Raw genomic sequence first — 17141 nt, 5'->3', positions numbered from 1 at the left:
ATCTGCCAAAAATGAGAGCAGCTATGTCTACTGGAAAAATCTTATCTGCCACTATTTTGTCCAAACCATACAAGTAGTGGCCTAGTAAGTGGTTAGAAAAAATGCTCCCTACTTGCATAAGCACTTAATGTGCCCACTTTTGTCCTACACAGATTTTAATTAACAGAACGTCACTTCACACACATACGTAGTTTTCTCAGAAATGGTAAAAAGAGCTAAGTGTTTGGAATTACCTTGAGTGGTGAAGTTGAAGAGTGCAGGTGTGTCTCGCCCATTTGGTAGTTTGACATTTGGGTCCCTTAGTTCATCAAAAAATGAATGTGCACAAGCTTCCAGTGGTGTCAATCGGGCAGTTGGTGTATACTCCAGCAGACGGCTACACAGTGCAATTGCCTCCGGTGGAGTCCGGGGTCGGAAGACCTACAGCACAAAAAAAAGGGAAAGAACAATTAATGCTTCCGTGTAAGAATCTTAGCAAATTATCCTTTGAGTACTGAGTTAATCCCCACCACGTACAACAACATGGTTGCATTTGTGAAAGGAAGCTTCTAGAATGAAAAGAGTTAACTGCATATGCTTCACCACACTGGGGTGAACTGCTAATTAAAAACTATATGAGAAAAGCTCAGAGAAAAAACTAGGGGAAATAGGAAAAAAAATCTACAGCACAATTAAATATGCACACAAAATACAGGCACAAGAGAAAGACTGGATTCTGGAGGTAAGCACACCTAGAAAAATATAAAATTTTTAAAAAAGATTTGACTACTGTGGCAGTAAAATAAAAAGCTGCCTCTTTTGTGTGATTTTTAGCAGAATAATTATCAGAATAATTGACAGCCCTACTCAAATTTGGTAATCAAGATCTTTTAAAAGAGAAAAGCTATTTAACTTTAGATCTACAAATGCCAGTGACTTGGTATTAACTCTTTAATATAAGAGTCTACCTTATTTGAAAAAAAATTCTTGAGTACCCAGAATTTGACAAAATGTCCAAGGCTTTTCTCAAGGAGTAGCTGTTATCACAAACATGGCCAGATTACCCTCATTTGAATGAATATTCTAGGGTTTTAATTAGGGAGAAAGAAATGTACTTTTCATTAAGAGCCATTAATTCACAGAAAAAGTCAACTGAAGGCTATATTAAAGCAAAATGCATACGAACTAGTTTGCTTAAAAGAACAGAATGCCTTCCACATCTATGTCTTGAAATGCTTAATCAATACATAAAACTATGAAAATAACTGTTCTAAATTATGGAGAGTTGAAGAATAAAAACAGAAAGGAGAAAAACAGAAATAAATATAAACAGATGAACAGAAAGCCTTTGAAACAAAAGAAAAATGAAACGTATACCCCTTGATAGGAAGAACACAGGATAACAGAGGGTGTGGTAGTGGCAGCAGACAGACATATAAAGAGAGGCAGAAAAGTATAAATGGAGGGAAACAGTGCAGGAAGGACATGTAGATTGTGATGAGGCATGGAGGACCCTGGGAGTAAGGTTTCCTGATGAGAGCAGCTCATGTAACATCTGGCCGTTCACTTAGACTGGAGGTAGGAGAACTAGTTACTACTATAGAGCTCATTACTTCTCAAGAGACTACTTGTAAGAGTACTTTCTACAGTGAAAACCTTTTTTTCTTTTGTTTTTACACAAAGTTTATTGCTAATAAAGATATTTTCCATGGAAATTGAGAAATTGGCTTGAGTAGGAATTCATTTCAGGACGTTAAAGGCCTTAATTATTCATTTGACCATATTAGAAAACCCTCTGTACAGTCAAAAACTGCTTTATCTTTATTCTTTCGAGTGATCTGAGTTGCCTCAGTCAAGGAAATCTTCAAAGTATTATATTATTTGAAACATTCAGATCTTCCACTATTCTAAGAAATTTTTCCCTCTCTTGCTTTCTAGCCAGGTTCATTTTCAAACTCAGAATGTAAAAGAAAATAATCAGTGGGAAAACTCAGAAAACCTTTCAAAAAATATCAAGTATTACTGAGAAGTTTTATCCCTGAGGGCTGTCTGCATTTATTTCACAGCACATGGATTTATTTTGCTAGCTAGTCTAAGGAAAAATGCTTTTGCACCAATATGGGAGCACATAAGTAGAATTAAAAGTACCACTAAAAGTAGAAGTAAGTGTCTCCTGCTAACATTCAAATGTAGGGTAGCTGGACAGTGAGTGTACTTTAATGAAAAATTTCATGTTATATTAATGAAGATTTTGTGTTAAAGGTACTAATAAACCAGTACTGTAACCTTATCTCTGATTATTAAAAAAAAAAAAAAAAGTCACCCACATCCTTTTAGTATCTTACTGGCTACAAATGACCATCCAGGTTGGTACTAAGATAGGTATTAGCTTATTTTGCCAGGGAATCCTAACTCATGGAAAAACAGAGTTAAAAACAATAAAGAAGAATTCATTCTAAGAGCCTACATTAAAATCAAGACTTAAGCTGCCTTTAAGAAAGTATCCGTTATTTTTTTTATACCCTTTGAGAGATTCCTGATAAGACCAGTACTCTATGGATAAAGGTTAAGTGGGAAATTACGTGGAGTCAAAACCAGTGTCTCCCAAAGTTCAGATTTGTGACCATAATATAGGGTGTGGTAGCATACAACTTCAAAAAATTAGAGGTCAAACTAGAAAACAGCTCTTCTGAATTATCTTTGTGTCTAAAGAAAAGGAAGCCAGTAACTACTGAAATCTGGCTAATAACAAAGCTTCTGCTGCTGTACTCATTTAAATTGTTTAAGATTCATAACCTTTATTGCTGCGTATCGTTGTTCATATTTATTCTTGTGAAAGTAATTTTTAAACCCCACAATTCCTAAACTTTAGTCTAGATGTCAATAAACCACTCAGGAGACTGATAACCTAAATATATGATAAGTAAAACCTGTATCGCCACATAGTGAATGAAGAAGAAATCACAGCTAGCTACCTATGCTGTTTTTACTTTTACATTTCCAGAATGAATAACGGTTTTGCCTTTCTAAAAAAAGTTTTCCCCCTAGTTTTATAGACCTGCCCTGAAATTTTGGGAAAAAAAAATTAAGTACATACCCGCACTCCTGAGGTGAAATGTCCTGTTCCTGACGAATCCTAAAGATGATAATGCAGTGAAATAATCCAAACAGGGGAAGTCAATCCAAAAGAGAATAGTCCAGCAAGGAAAAATATATCCAGTGTTATAAGAAATCCATGGTGTTGGGGGGGGGACATAGAAAATGTTTATACAGTTATAAACTTTAAACATCAGTCTCCACAGTAGCAAGTCCAAGTTTTAAAAATTATTTCACCACAGTGTATGCAAAAAAATTTTTGATTGCGCAATGGTGAGGCACAATAAAGAAACATTTTAATTTTAATTTATTATGTTCCAATGCCAGTGCGTTTATTAAAAAAATACAAAACCAAAAAAAGTTAAAATCAAAATGAAATCTAGAAGTAAACTTCCCAAAGTAAAGTGTTTGGTCTTCTACGACCTGGATTCATCATCCATTGACATGACTGGGATGGGGCATATTAGCCTGCTTTTAAAGATATCAGTTCCCAATATGCTAAATTTATCTATTAATTTATTCCAGTTAGACAGTATAAACATTTTTTTGCTTAATTATTAGTGATGGAAGAAAGTAATAAATATATTTAATTTATATTACTATAGATTTCAAGCCAGATATTTTCAATTTGTGTGAGCTAAGAAGGATCAGGCCACCGCGGATTATTCTCCATTTTGGATTGACTTCCCTGCTAAAAGATATTTGCTGACATTCTCATTATTTTAGGATTCTTCAGGAAATTGACATATCACCTCAGGAGTGCGGGTATAAACTTACTTTCTCTATTGTGGGCTTTGCCCCCTCATACCCTTGCACCCATTACTTAGTAAAAATAAATATAGAACATTCTTTCCTTTTTGGAAAAACTCACTGAAAAAAAAAAATGCTACATCTTTGAGCACTACAAATTCAACACAGTTCCATGTGCAAATATGCCCAATTCACCCACCAAAAGCTAAACAAAAAATATATACAATAAACAATACAACTAAGGGACAGTCACAGTTATAGGTGACATGCATAGTAATGTACACCAACACCTAGGCACAACGGAGCCAAATATGCAAGGGAGGTAGTAGGATCTATTATGTCTAGGTATTGAGAATAAAAAATGGCAGAACTCACCAGTAGCTGTGAATTCCCTTGGCTATTCTAAGAGAATTTAACATTCTTTTAGGATAGTTTCCAGTGGGGGAATTAATATTTTGCAAAAATAAATAATCCGCGGATTACTTTTAGTCTGCAGACTAAAATTTAGTACATGGATTAAAATCCGGCCCATCAGAATAAAAATCTCTCATGAACTAAAACACAATCAGCTGGACAAAGATAGAAAGCAAGACTAAAAAAAATGAGAGCACAAAGTAAGACTCAATTGGGCCAACTAACGATTAGTGCGCAGACTAAATATGGCCAGCCAAGTATGTTAGCAAGGCCATGAAGAGCCCAAAACACCCCCTGTAAAAACTAAAAACAAAAGTAAATAAATAAAATAAAACAGAACAAAGCAAAAAAAAAAATAATAATAAACAAAAGAAAGAAAACAGAAAGGAAAAATTGAAAAGAACTAAAACACTGACATGAACTTTTAAGTGATTCAAATACTACCTCACCTGTGCAGCAACTCATTTTCTTAAATTGAAGCAAACTCTCACCACAAATACTAGTCCATAGAAGAAACTAACAGAAAGAATTCATTTTTTTCAAAAAGAAAGTCTCTATGGTATTGAACAAATGCAAATGAGTCCTTAAATGAAGAATTATTCAAAATAAATTTGCATTTGGATAACTCAAAAATGACAGAGGCAATTTTCTCCTTACATGTCCTAGACAGAAACTTTTGCCATCAAATACCAAATTTCAACCTGGAGCTAACTGTTATAACTGAATCTTAAGCCTTTTAAAATTACCATTTATAAACAAATATCAAGGCCTATGATTGATTCTCATAGCATCAGCTCTCAGCAATTCTACTATATTAAACAGCCAACCAGAGCAATGTAAAAATTGCCTACGGCAAAGATAATTAATCTAAGTAGAACACAGAACAAGTGCTGTGCCTGTTCCGAACAGCTATTCTTTCCTAGATTTCATTGTGATAAATGTACAACATAGACGCTGTTCTCTGGTTATACACAAAATACACAAGCACCCAATGTTGAAGACTGATAAACCATGAACACTCCTAAAGAGCAACCCCAATACTGCCTCTCAAGCAGTCTATTTATCATCTAAACTTATTTGCAATTTGTAAACCTAAATATAGGATTAAAAGTGAGACGATGCCATAGATTTGTTGAAGAGTTATGTTAATTAACCAGGTTAAGTAGCTACGAAAAAAACTTAAGTCTACTAAAGAATTCACATGTGGTACATCATTCATAAGAAGCACAAACATCCTTTCCTTAGCCAAAACAGAGACAGCATTCAACAAATTTCATCTGTACTAATTAAAAGGCTTATTGAGTTTTCCTGAGCTCTACTACAGTAAGAAATTATTATATGTGTTGACATCAGCATTTAGTTAATTTCTCCCTCTAACATCACTCACTGATAAAATAGTACTGCAGGCTTACCCAGAAGTATGATTTACCAAATGTCCACTTACTCAATTTAATCTCTCATTGTTCACAAAATAGTTACTGAAGTTAGACTGACCTTCCTAGGAATATAGGAATATTTTCTTTTTATCCATACCTCCTCATCTTAAGGGACAGTCCCCTAGGCTACAACAATTCCTGACCGTACCAACATCTAATCAAATCAAAATCCTCCTTCAACAGCCCACCCCACCTTTTTCTTCTATCACCTTTAAGAAGGCTTCCTTTTTTCCTCTACCTCCCTCACTGGAGATCTGCCTTATACCTATACAGCACGTGAAACACCTCTGAACACCTACAGCACACAATCAAGTATCTGGTTATATATTATTCAATATTTGCTTCAACTGAGTCATTTATATCACCTGTAAGCTTTTCAAAAACAAGGACTATATATTTTACTTCTTTTTCATACTTTATGGTATCCAGCACAGTGCTGGGTACATAGGAGATAGGTGTTTTAAGGAAAAAATGATATATTAAAAGTAGATTTTTGCTTTCTTTTTTAATTTACCTCCAACCCTATCCCTCTGCTCCCCACAAGTGATCTCAAAACTTACGCTTTAGTATTCTTTCTTGTTTATATTATCCATCTTACATAGGGATTAGCCACCCTAGGGGCTAGATTTTAAAGTGCATAGTTTTCAGCAAAGAAATGGGAGCATAGCCAGTATAACTAGAAAAATGAGGAAGTCTACGCACATGGGAAAATAAATGTCAGAGAAGTGATTATTCTAGCACTAATGAAGATGTAGGTAGAAAATTCAGTAGAAAACAGTGTATTTTTGACACAAGTGATAATGGATTAGTAGAATGTTCAGGGTAGATGTTAAGTAATAATATAAAACTAATTTACCTAAGCAACAGAACAAAACAGACAGGTGCAATCTTAGGAACTAGTAGAAATCCCACCATTGTTTTAGGCTTTCTGGAATACATGTGAGCAAAACCAGAAAAGGTTGATAAGCTTGCCTGCAAAAAAAGAAGTCTGACAACAAATTTTGTTTTGTGCTCTCTCGACCCCTCTGAAGGCATTTTTTAAAACTGTAAATGTGTTAAACTATAGTTGAAACAGCTAAGTTTACCAAGTGAAAAATATTGTACTGAAAAGCTCAGAAAAAAAAGGTAAAATTATAAAGTCTTCAAAAAATAAGTACGGTAGGAAAAAAAAAGTACAGTAAGGTTTTGTGTTTAGTTTTAAACATAGAGAATAAAAAATGTACCATGTCCTATCTAGTCTGGTACCTTTAACAGCTGAAACGACCTCGAACCCAATTTTCTGCTTACTCATAGCTAGTTGTAAATAGTGCTACATTTATTCATTTTCAAGTGTGTGGACAGTGTTCTAAGAAATTGAGTATGTAAGGACTGACTTGTGGACACTGCTTTCTGTGATACTTAACCAATAATCTACGGCCCCATATATCCTACAGACACTTAACTATTAAACTTACTACGTGTTCCAAAGACTTAGCAACAAACACTTTAATGTAACTGATATCCATCTTATTATTACCATTATGAAAAAGAAATTAGGAACTGCTACAATACATATGGTGTAACTTGAAAGGTACTATAAGAGTTATATGGTGGGAATTAATCATGGAGAGCTCAGAAAATTAGAAAATATTTCATGGGAGAAGTTAAGATTTGAGTCTTGACAAAAGATTAAGATGTGGTAAGCAGGCAAGAAGAAGATCCTTCCAAGTGTGAAAAGACGCTAATAAAAGAGAAATATAAATCGCTTCTCTGGGGGAAAATTAGAGGTTAGAAAGGTCAGGAACAGAACAAGAATAAACTTCTTGCTTTTCTGGGGAAAAAAAGAAACAATAAGGAACAGAATGACTGTATAATCTATTATCCAAAATGGGACACTTTTGAGAGTGAAGGCACATTCAATTAATAACTGAACTAGACAAGCAAATGTGGGACATAATCATCACCTTGTCTTTATATGTATGTCATATTTTCCTAAAAGCAATGAGTAATCAGAGAAGATTTCTAAATAGGAGTGACAGTATTACATGTACTTTTAAGAAAACTTTGAGCCACCTGGGTGGCTCAGTAGGTTAAGCGTCCCACTCTTGATTTTGGTTCAGGTCACGACATCATGGTTTGTGAGACCAAGCTCTGCATGATCAAGCCCTGTGTCAGGCTCCACGCTGATAGTGTGGAGCCTGCTTGGGATTCTCTCTCTCTTTCTATCTCTCTCTCTCTCTCTCTAACCCACTCTCGCTTGACACATATGTGCTCTCGCAAAATAAACAAACATTAAAAAAGAAAAAAAAGATGTGAAACTGAAGGAGGGAAACTGGTTAGGAGGCTGTTTTAACAATTCTATGATATGATGATGGCCAAAACTAAACTCCAGGCAGGACAGAGAGGACAAACCATAGAACTATATTGGAGGCAGGATCTTTATATTACTTTAGAACTAAAATAAAATAATCCTTTATGTGCATATTACTATTTTCCAAAGAATCCTAGAAAAGACAATAGCTAATTGGTATCTTGCAAAAGAAAAAACTCCAGGCACAAAGAGTAGGAGTGATGTTCAAACTAGATCCTCACTTCATACCTAATAGACAGACTGTCATTTAACCATACCTCGGTATACTAAGTGCAGAATTTAAGCTTCCTCTTCTGCCAGCCAATTTCCATCTCTTTTTAATTCTCAAACTTTCTTTGCATCACTTGTTTTCCTTTCCATCTGGCTTTTTATTCTTTGAAGTTTACAGTATACAGCAATGCAGGAGGTTTTTATCCTCTTATCCCCACTCAGTAATGGTCCCTGTTTCAAAACATTAGCATTTTCTTTCCTACTTAAACTTTAAATCAATGAATTAGATTGCTCTGGCTATTAAGTAATAGTCAAGGGCAACTTATTGGATTTCTAAATTCTCAAGATACCTGCCCTAAACCATACTAGAAACATCTCATTGTCTAGTTCTTCTGTTTGCTATTTTTCCTACACATCTAAATCCCTTCACTTCAATGTTTGCATAAAAGACATTTCTTTCTTGATCTTTCTGTCTGCCTACATTTTTGAGCACACCAGCTTCCAGTATTTGGGGATATAGCTGTACTATACTGCAGCACAGAAAAGCAGGGTTCACATGCTCACAGTTTTAGGAAATGGACCTAATGTAGGTTCTATCAGAAGACCAAAATAAAGGCAAAGCAGCTTTTGTTTCCAGACTTTGTTACCTGCCCTCAAAAGGCAAGAAGCTCTTCTCTTTAGAGAACATTATGTGTTTCTTAAAAAATAACTTCACTGGCAGCCGAGCATAAGACAGTACTTCTGAGGCTGGTGTTTACTATCATAATAGAGAAGACAGGGGACTCACTTCCTGCCAGAAATTTAAAATTTTATGTTTTCATTTTGATAATAACCTATTTTAAAAATCAACATAAGCATATTTTGGATCATCTAGATTCATCCAGATGACAGAATAGTGTCATGGAATTTCTGTGTCTGAATTTGGTTTTGTGTTTACAACCAATAACATCAACCTAGTTATGTGCGCTAATGAGAAATTAACATAAGTGTACTTATTACATAATAAATGCATTTGTACTAAGTGAAAATCAAATTATGCCAAGGCACACTATATGAATGAAGAGTTCACAGTAGTTTGAACACACAAAATAGGTGGGAGAAGTGAGTCATCATTCTACACATGGTACATAGGAATGGAAGCCTAAAGAAGACAAACAAACAAAAGGGCTTTATATAGATTATTCAAGTTTGAAGAGCATTATTGTAAGATATAAAACATCAGGAGTCCACATAAGTAGAGGAAGATGTAAAGTATACATATTGACCACAAATCTTATGCAGGCTGCATTTTAATTATAAACAACCATTCCTCACCTCACGTTCCATCTTAGCTAATACTTCAAAAGATATATCCTGGGGGAAAAAATGCAGAATATGACACACACTAATACTGGCAGCAGTCTTGATGTAAAAAAAAAAAGGATAGAAACTGTTGAAGTAAATTTCATGACCTCAATTTCAGCATCATGTTGGTTAGATAGATACTCTATATTAAGGGTAGCATGTAAGGAATACTTAGATTATACCAAAAAGAGCTTTATTTTTCTTTCTTCATAAAAATGACACTCTTATTAATGAAAGTGTGGAAATGCAGAACAAAGAAAATAAAATCACCTACACTCATCTCACTCAAACATTAGCATTTTGGAGTATTTCCCTGTAGTTATTCAATATATAGAATTCTCTTTATTTTTTGTCTTTAACATGGTTGAAATCATAGTATACTACAAGTCACTTATACTTTAACTTATAAAACTTCACTGAATTCAAACTACAACTCAACCTTTAAATCCCAAAAGGTCACCTAGGAATCTCTGAGTTTAGAGCCAGGTGAGAGACCCTAAGTATCTTGTGACCCAGTTCAAAATAAACTTTAAGCGTAAGATCAAAGAATGGTTTATCTCAGAATACTTAGTGTTTATTATAAATTTTAAAAGGTGTGGTGGGGAAGGCAACATCATGGCCAGTAAAAGCTAACCTAGAATTCTGGCACTAAAACACCAAGATCTCCGATTCTAAACAAGTAATTAGTGACAAAAGGATCTTCTGCAGTGAAGAGAGGTAATAAGATTCTGAGAACTTGAAGGAAAAGTAACGAGAACCATAATACAATTTACAGAAAGAAACATACTTTGAATCTGGGAATATAAATTATTTCATCTATAGCCCTAAATTATTTCACCTCTTATCATAAAAGATACATAACCAACTAAATGAACCCATCAATGCTCAAAACAAATGTTACATCTACATTTTTAAGTACAGAAAATCTCTGCTTGAACCATAAAAGAGCTGAACATTTCTAACTCACAAAAATATATAATGAAATATACATAAAGACGAGAAGAGGTACATGTTACATAACTCTAAATAAAGTCTGGCATTGCATGCGCGCGCACACAGGCACACACGCACACACACACACACACACACACACACACACACACACACACACACAGTAGAAGTTTAATCCTGCCTTTGTCATGGCCACCTACGTAATCCTGAATAAGTCACTTGGTATCTTTGGCCAGAGTTTCTGAATCTATAAAATAAGGACACTAGAGATTCACTCTAGCAATAAGCCCTGATTGAGATTTTTTTCCTCTGCTCTAATCTCACAAATTACACCGAAATGAAAAAACTTTTGAGTAAAATCTCTCTTAAAATTATTTCAATTAAGTATCAAAGAAAAAAATCATTTTTCTGGTAAATTAGTACCTATGCTCTTAGAATTGGTTCCATCTAATGTTGGGGTGAGGCTATCCAAGGGCTAGTGATATCCCATTAACATATCAATACTTTCAATGTATACTCCAAGCCAGATCAAATCTTTTTATTTCTCTCCCAAAACACCAACAGGAAAGTAAATAAAAGAAAAAAGACAGTATAATCTATAATAAGATCTACATAATAATAGTTTTAAAAATATATGAAATATACATTTTCATATGCTATATATTGAAAAAGTATCTCTAATTGTGTGAAGAAATTAACTTCTGAGTTTTACATAGTCAAAATTTATATATAAGATACTACTCCTGATGAAATTCTTTATTTTGATGATATAGGTACACTGTCGTTATCCTACAAATAAAAACCCAGGCTGAAAACCATCTACAGGAAATCAGTAGGGACAAAACTATATACTGTCAATGACACACTGATACTACCCAACTATATTTAGATGCAGAGCTGCTGTATACTTTGTACTCAGGCAGCTATCTAGTATCAAAATAGTTTAGTTTAAGAACAATGAGAAACCCAAATTTAAGTTAACTACTGGTTAATGTGCTTTTTAAAAAACTCTTTTTGACTCACCTTAGTCCAAGGATGTGCCTTAATTTGAGGGAATTTGAATTCTGTGTAGTTTGGGTTCATTTCTCTAATTTGCTCCCTTGTTGGTGTCCCCAGGACCTAGATAAAGAAAGCAAGTTATTGCCATATTTTTCTATATACTTACAAATATTAAGTCTTTATGTTTTAGCATATTGGTTTCATTGGAAAAAGGAATTCCAAAGTTATGAAATACAAAACTCGTTAAAAAGAGCAGACTTTGCACGAGACTTTTTTTTTTATGTTTATTTTTGAGAGAGAGAGAAAGAGCACACGCGCTTGTGGGGTAGGGGCAGAGAGAGAGGGAAAGAGTGAATCCCAAGCAGGCTCTATGCTGTGAGCGCAGAGCCCAACATGGGGGTGAGATCGTGACCTGAGCTGAAGTCAGAAGAGCCTGACACTTAACTGACTGAGCCACCCAGACGCTCCAAGACTTTTAATTTTTAACTGGCTATGGATCCTAATGCTATACTACCCTACACAGACTTCTATGAGATAATCATAATGTGAAGCCACTGTTGTAAAAAAAAGATCACTCAAAAGCATTCAAGTAAAAATCAAACATCTTTGTTCTAACTAGAAAAACCATCTACTGTAACCATGGACATTTGAAATGAGATCTTTTATTCATTTAGTGTAGTCAAAGGTTTTAATTTTTTTAAGTTTATTTATTTTGAGAGAGAGAGAGAAAGAGAGAGAGAGACAGAATGAGTGGGTAGGGGCAGAGAGAGGGGGAGAGAGAATTCCAAGCAGCTCCATTCTGTCAGCGCAGATCCCGACGTGGGGCTCAAACTCATGAACCATGAAATCATGACCTGAGATGAGGTCAAGAGTCAAACACTTAATGGAATGAGCTACCCAGGTGCCCCACAGGTTTTATTATCAATAAATTAATAAGGAGAACTTACTCAAACAGTCATCAATAATACCATTCAGTGAGTATTTAGTGATTGTTCCCTGTGTCCAAGGAACTATGCTATGACATATGGAGAATACAAAGAAGAAGAGATTTCTTGTTATAATGAAATTACATATTTGTGCATGGGAAAGAGTATAATACAAAATAAAAATATATTGAATGCATCATTGCCTCTAGAGATGCAGTATGCAGTGGACAAAGGAAAGTCTATGGAATTGACTGCACAAGACAGATGACAGGAAGAAACATAAATTACTAAAAACGAGAGTGCTTTGAAGAAAGATGATACATATCTTTCTTTATAATTCTAAAGCCTGGTATAAAACAAATTTGTTACAATATTCAGCCATTTGTAATTCAAAAATAGTGGCAAAGAAGGAGTGGAACTTAATAATAAGTACTGGATTTGTGTGGTAACCGGTGGATAATCAGGGCAAAGTAAGAATTTCAGGGTTTTTCTGGTTTGTTTTTTGGTTCTAATTCTCTAGACTTCATTAAAACCAGAACTTAATCAAAATTTTAAGAGTTTTATTCTTCAAAAGACACTTTTTTTTTTTTAATGTTTACTTATTTTTGAGAGAGAGAGAGACACAGAGTGCGAGCAGGGGAGGGGCAGAGAGAAAGGGAGACACAGAGTCCAAAGCAGGCTCCAGGCTCCAAGCTGCCAGCACAGAGCCTGACATCAGGCTTGAACTTACAAATAGTGAGATCATGACCTGAGCTGAAGTCTAATGCTGAACCCACTGAGCCACCCAGGCGCCCCCAAAAGACACTCTTAAGTAAACAAAAAGGCAAGCTACAGACTGAAAGAAAACATTTGCAAAACATACATTCTGCAAAGGACTCCTATCTAGATTATAGAAAAGACTCCTATAAACTCAAAACAAAACGACAAACAACCCAATAAAAATGGGCAAAAGATAGAATCAGACACTTTGCCAAAGAACACTCAGATAGTAAACTAAATAAGCACATGCAAAAATGCTCAACCTCATTATTATCAAGGAAATGCTAGTTAAAACTGTAAGATACCACCTACATACCTATTAAGAAGGTTAAAGTTAAAAAAAAAAAAAAAGATTGCCTGTGTAAACCAAGTCCTGGTGAGGATGTAGAGCAACTGGAATTCTCATCCATTGCTAGTGGAAAGGTAAAATTGTATGGCACCTTAGAAAATACTTTGGCAGTATGTTAAAGACATAAACATATACTTACCATACATCCATCATTCCTACTCCTAGGTATTTACCCAAGAGAAATGAAAGCATATGTTCATACAAAAACTTTTACACAAATGTGCATAGCACCTTTTTTTGCAACTGCCAAAAAAGTAGCAACAACTCAAATGTCTACAACAGATGAATAAATAAACAAATGAGGGTATACCCATACAATGGAATACTATTCACTAATAAGAAAAAGAACATGGATGAATCTAAAAAAATTTACACTGAGTAAAATAAGCCAGACCAGAGACAGTACCTACTGTTATCATTTCATTTGTACAGAAATGTAGAAAATTTTGTCTCCAGTGACAGAAAGGAAAGCCATGATTGTGAAGGCTGGAGACAGGCCTTACAAAGAGTACTAGTGAATTATGGGGGGTGAGGAATATGTTCATTGTCTTGATTTCATGGTGGTAGTTTCTTATGTGCATACGTCTTACCAAACTGTGCACTTTAAATATGTGCACTTTATTATATGTCAATTATATCTTTCAGAAACTAAGTATAAGAATATATAAAGTTGAAGTAAGAGAGGTAGAACATTCTGAGCTATAGAGTTATATACTATTATTTGTCAATGTAAGTAAAAAAAGAATCTAGTTAACTATAAAATGACTCTTAATTGCCTAAAAGACAATTTCTGAGCAAATCCCTGATGTCATTGAGGGGATAAAACCCCTGATGTCATTGAGGGGATAAAAAAAGATGTGTAAAAATGATCTAAATTATAACACATCACTCTGTGGAAAGCTCACTTTTGGGCACTGGAAACGTATCTCCAGTTATTTAAGCTCCCTTCCTTTTTGTAGCAGAAGTCCAACTTTACAGACAGGAGCAAGGTATTATCTAGTATTGGGAAGGGAAATCACTGGCTTTTGTAGCTGTAGACATCAGACATTGTAAGTAAGGAACTATTCACACTTAAAATATGAAGGCTAAAAAGGAATCTTAATTTTTATTATTTTTTAATTTTTTTTAATGTTTATTTATCTTTGAGACAGAATACAGACAGACCATGAACGGGGGAGGGTCAGAGAGAGAGGGAGACACAGAATCGGAAGCAGGCCCCAGGCTCTGAGCTGTCAGCACAGAGCCCGATGTGGGGCTCAAACTCACGAACCATGAGATCATGACCTGAGCCAGAGTCGGAGGCTCAACCGACTGAGCCACCCAGGCGCCCCAATTTTTATTATTTTTAAATGTTTATTTATTTTTGATAGAGAGAGACAGAATGTAAGAGGGGGAGGGGCAGAGAGAGAGGGAAACAAAGAATCCAAAGTAGGCTCCAGGCTCTGAGTTGTCAGCACAGAGCCTGACGTGGGGCTCAAACTCATTAACTGTGAGATCATGACCTGAGCTGAAGTTGGATGCTCAACCGACTAAGCCACCCAGGAGCCCCTCAGTTTTTATTTTTAAGTAATAAAGCAAACACTAATATCCTATTTTAGACCCTCAATGAAGGGTGTGTGTGTGTGTGTGTGCACGCGTGCGTGCGCGTCTGTGTGTCTATGTATGTGTGTATATGTACTGGGAAAGAGGGAGAGGAGTGAAAAAGAAGGGAGTGTGAACTAATCGATAATTCTGCTCCCCAAATGCAACCCTAGTGGATTCTTTTAACTACTGGAAGAAAACAACAACAACGACATGAATAACTGAGTATTTAAAATGCATATCTTCAATGATGCTACAACTTACTAATTCCATTTTAAGGTATATCCTCTAACCTAGAGAAACTTTTTATACATCCAAAGCAACATTGTTCATAATAAAATACTGCAGGCAAAAGCAAAAATCCCAAAGTACCATTAATAAATTGAGGTACAGTCATAAAATGGTACATTAACTACACATCCCTTCTGAAGAATCTCACAAAGTGGTGTTTTCACTCAGCAATGAATACATACAGTAGGACTGCCTTATATAAAGCTTAAAAGCAGGCAAGACCAAAGTATATTTTAGTTTATATAGTAAAATTCTAAAACTATATAATAAACAAAGATGGGAAATAAAAACTAAAATAAAAAACATGGGAATATTTGTTAGAAAAATCAAGTATGGATTATTAAACTCAACAGAGAAAATATAGGAGGGATTATAACCAGATTGGGGCATAAATAATTCCTTTGTTTTTTTTATAACCTTTAAAAAATATTATTTATTTAAAATATGAAATTTATTGTCAAATTGGTTTCCATACAACACCCAGTGCTCATCCCAAAATGTGCCCTCCTCAATACCTATCACCCACCCTCCTTTCCCTCCCACCCCCTAGCAACCCTCACTTTGTTCTCAGTTTTTAAGAGTCTCTTATGTTTGGGCTCCCTCCCTCTCTAACCTCTAACCTTTAATTCTTAATATGAGTAATAATTACATGATATTCACTTTATTATTGTGCTTTACACTGAATATATTTTAATATATTTCTGTATTATGATATATTTCACAGTAAACGAAATGACATTTAAGAAAAATGCCCACATTTGAATCACTATTTGCTGTGCAGTCCCCCTCTATTTATTCAGTACTTTGTTAACACAAGACACAGTCCTAACTCCCTACTAGTTGGTAAGAATGCCAAAAGAAATGAGAATTGAATGATGTCCAATTAGTAAATGCAGACTGTATGGACAGAGATCACATGGACTTATCAGACATTTGGTTAACTTTCCAATAGGGGCTAAGCAAGAGAATTCCAGTTACAAACTATAATGAAAAGGCAGCATCCTCCCTGAAGTGAATGTTATAATTCTTACGTGTTTTTTATTATAACCTAAGGTGAAGTAAATCTGTGAAATACACAATAAAACAGCTGTGAAACATGCCATATATACAAGTTTGCTTAACATACAAACTTTTAATAATTTATTTAATGTGAAAGCAAGAAGGTATACTGTGTGTTTTCACTCCCATATCTTCTCCTTAAATTCCTATCTCAGAGCTACTCACATCTAAACATTTGCCCAAAATTTTATATGTATTTTTTCAGTGAAAACCCTTTTCCTTTATACCAACTACCCAGATTCTATGATTAACATTTTACTGTGTTTGGTTCATCACATTTCCATCCATCTATCCACACATATATAAATTCACCTTATTTTTTAATACATTTCAAAGTCAGCTGCAGACATTAGTACACCTCAGCATATGTGTACATATGTGTACTGGAATTAATTATGGTTCAATATTTATGACTTTTAATAAGTATTTTTCTGTGTATTTCAAATCTTCTTTCAATATACACAGTGTATATATGTGCAAAATCTGTTATCACACTGAGAAATAATGTTTTGGCAAATAATGATATAAAAAAGATTCTTAATTATAATTATAATTGATGGTCAGAGTTTAAATGTGTCCTTTACTTTTAAAATATGTGTATTTGTGACTTCTGAGAACCTAGTTACTAACCAGTAAGTAGAATCACT

General features: G+C 34.7%; 1 protein-coding gene across 3 annotated transcripts in view; it reads right to left on the bottom strand.

Annotated features, from left to right (window-relative positions):
- Window positions 1-17141, bottom strand: part of GSK3B (glycogen synthase kinase 3 beta) — a 195190-nt gene that overhangs the window by 30485 nt on the left and 147564 nt on the right. For 2 of the 3 annotated variants that reach the window (XM_047874647.1, XM_047874645.1), the window contains exons 8-10: window positions 11554-11649; window positions 3077-3115; window positions 234-420 (exon numbers count right to left, since the gene is read on the bottom strand). In XM_047874647.1, coding sequence (XP_047730603.1) covers window positions 234-420; window positions 3077-3115; window positions 11554-11649 — 322 coding nt within the window. The remainder of the gene's footprint in view (window positions 1-233; window positions 421-3076; window positions 3116-11553; window positions 11650-17141) is intronic. The other variant, XM_047874646.1, reaches the window with a different exon arrangement.

This window comes from Prionailurus viverrinus, chromosome C2 (assembly GCF_022837055.1).
Source record: "Prionailurus viverrinus isolate Anna chromosome C2, UM_Priviv_1.0, whole genome shotgun sequence".
In the NCBI taxonomy this organism is placed as follows: Eukaryota; Metazoa; Chordata; class Mammalia; order Carnivora; family Felidae; genus Prionailurus; species Prionailurus viverrinus.
This window is presented reverse-complemented; position numbering and strand designations above follow the sequence as displayed.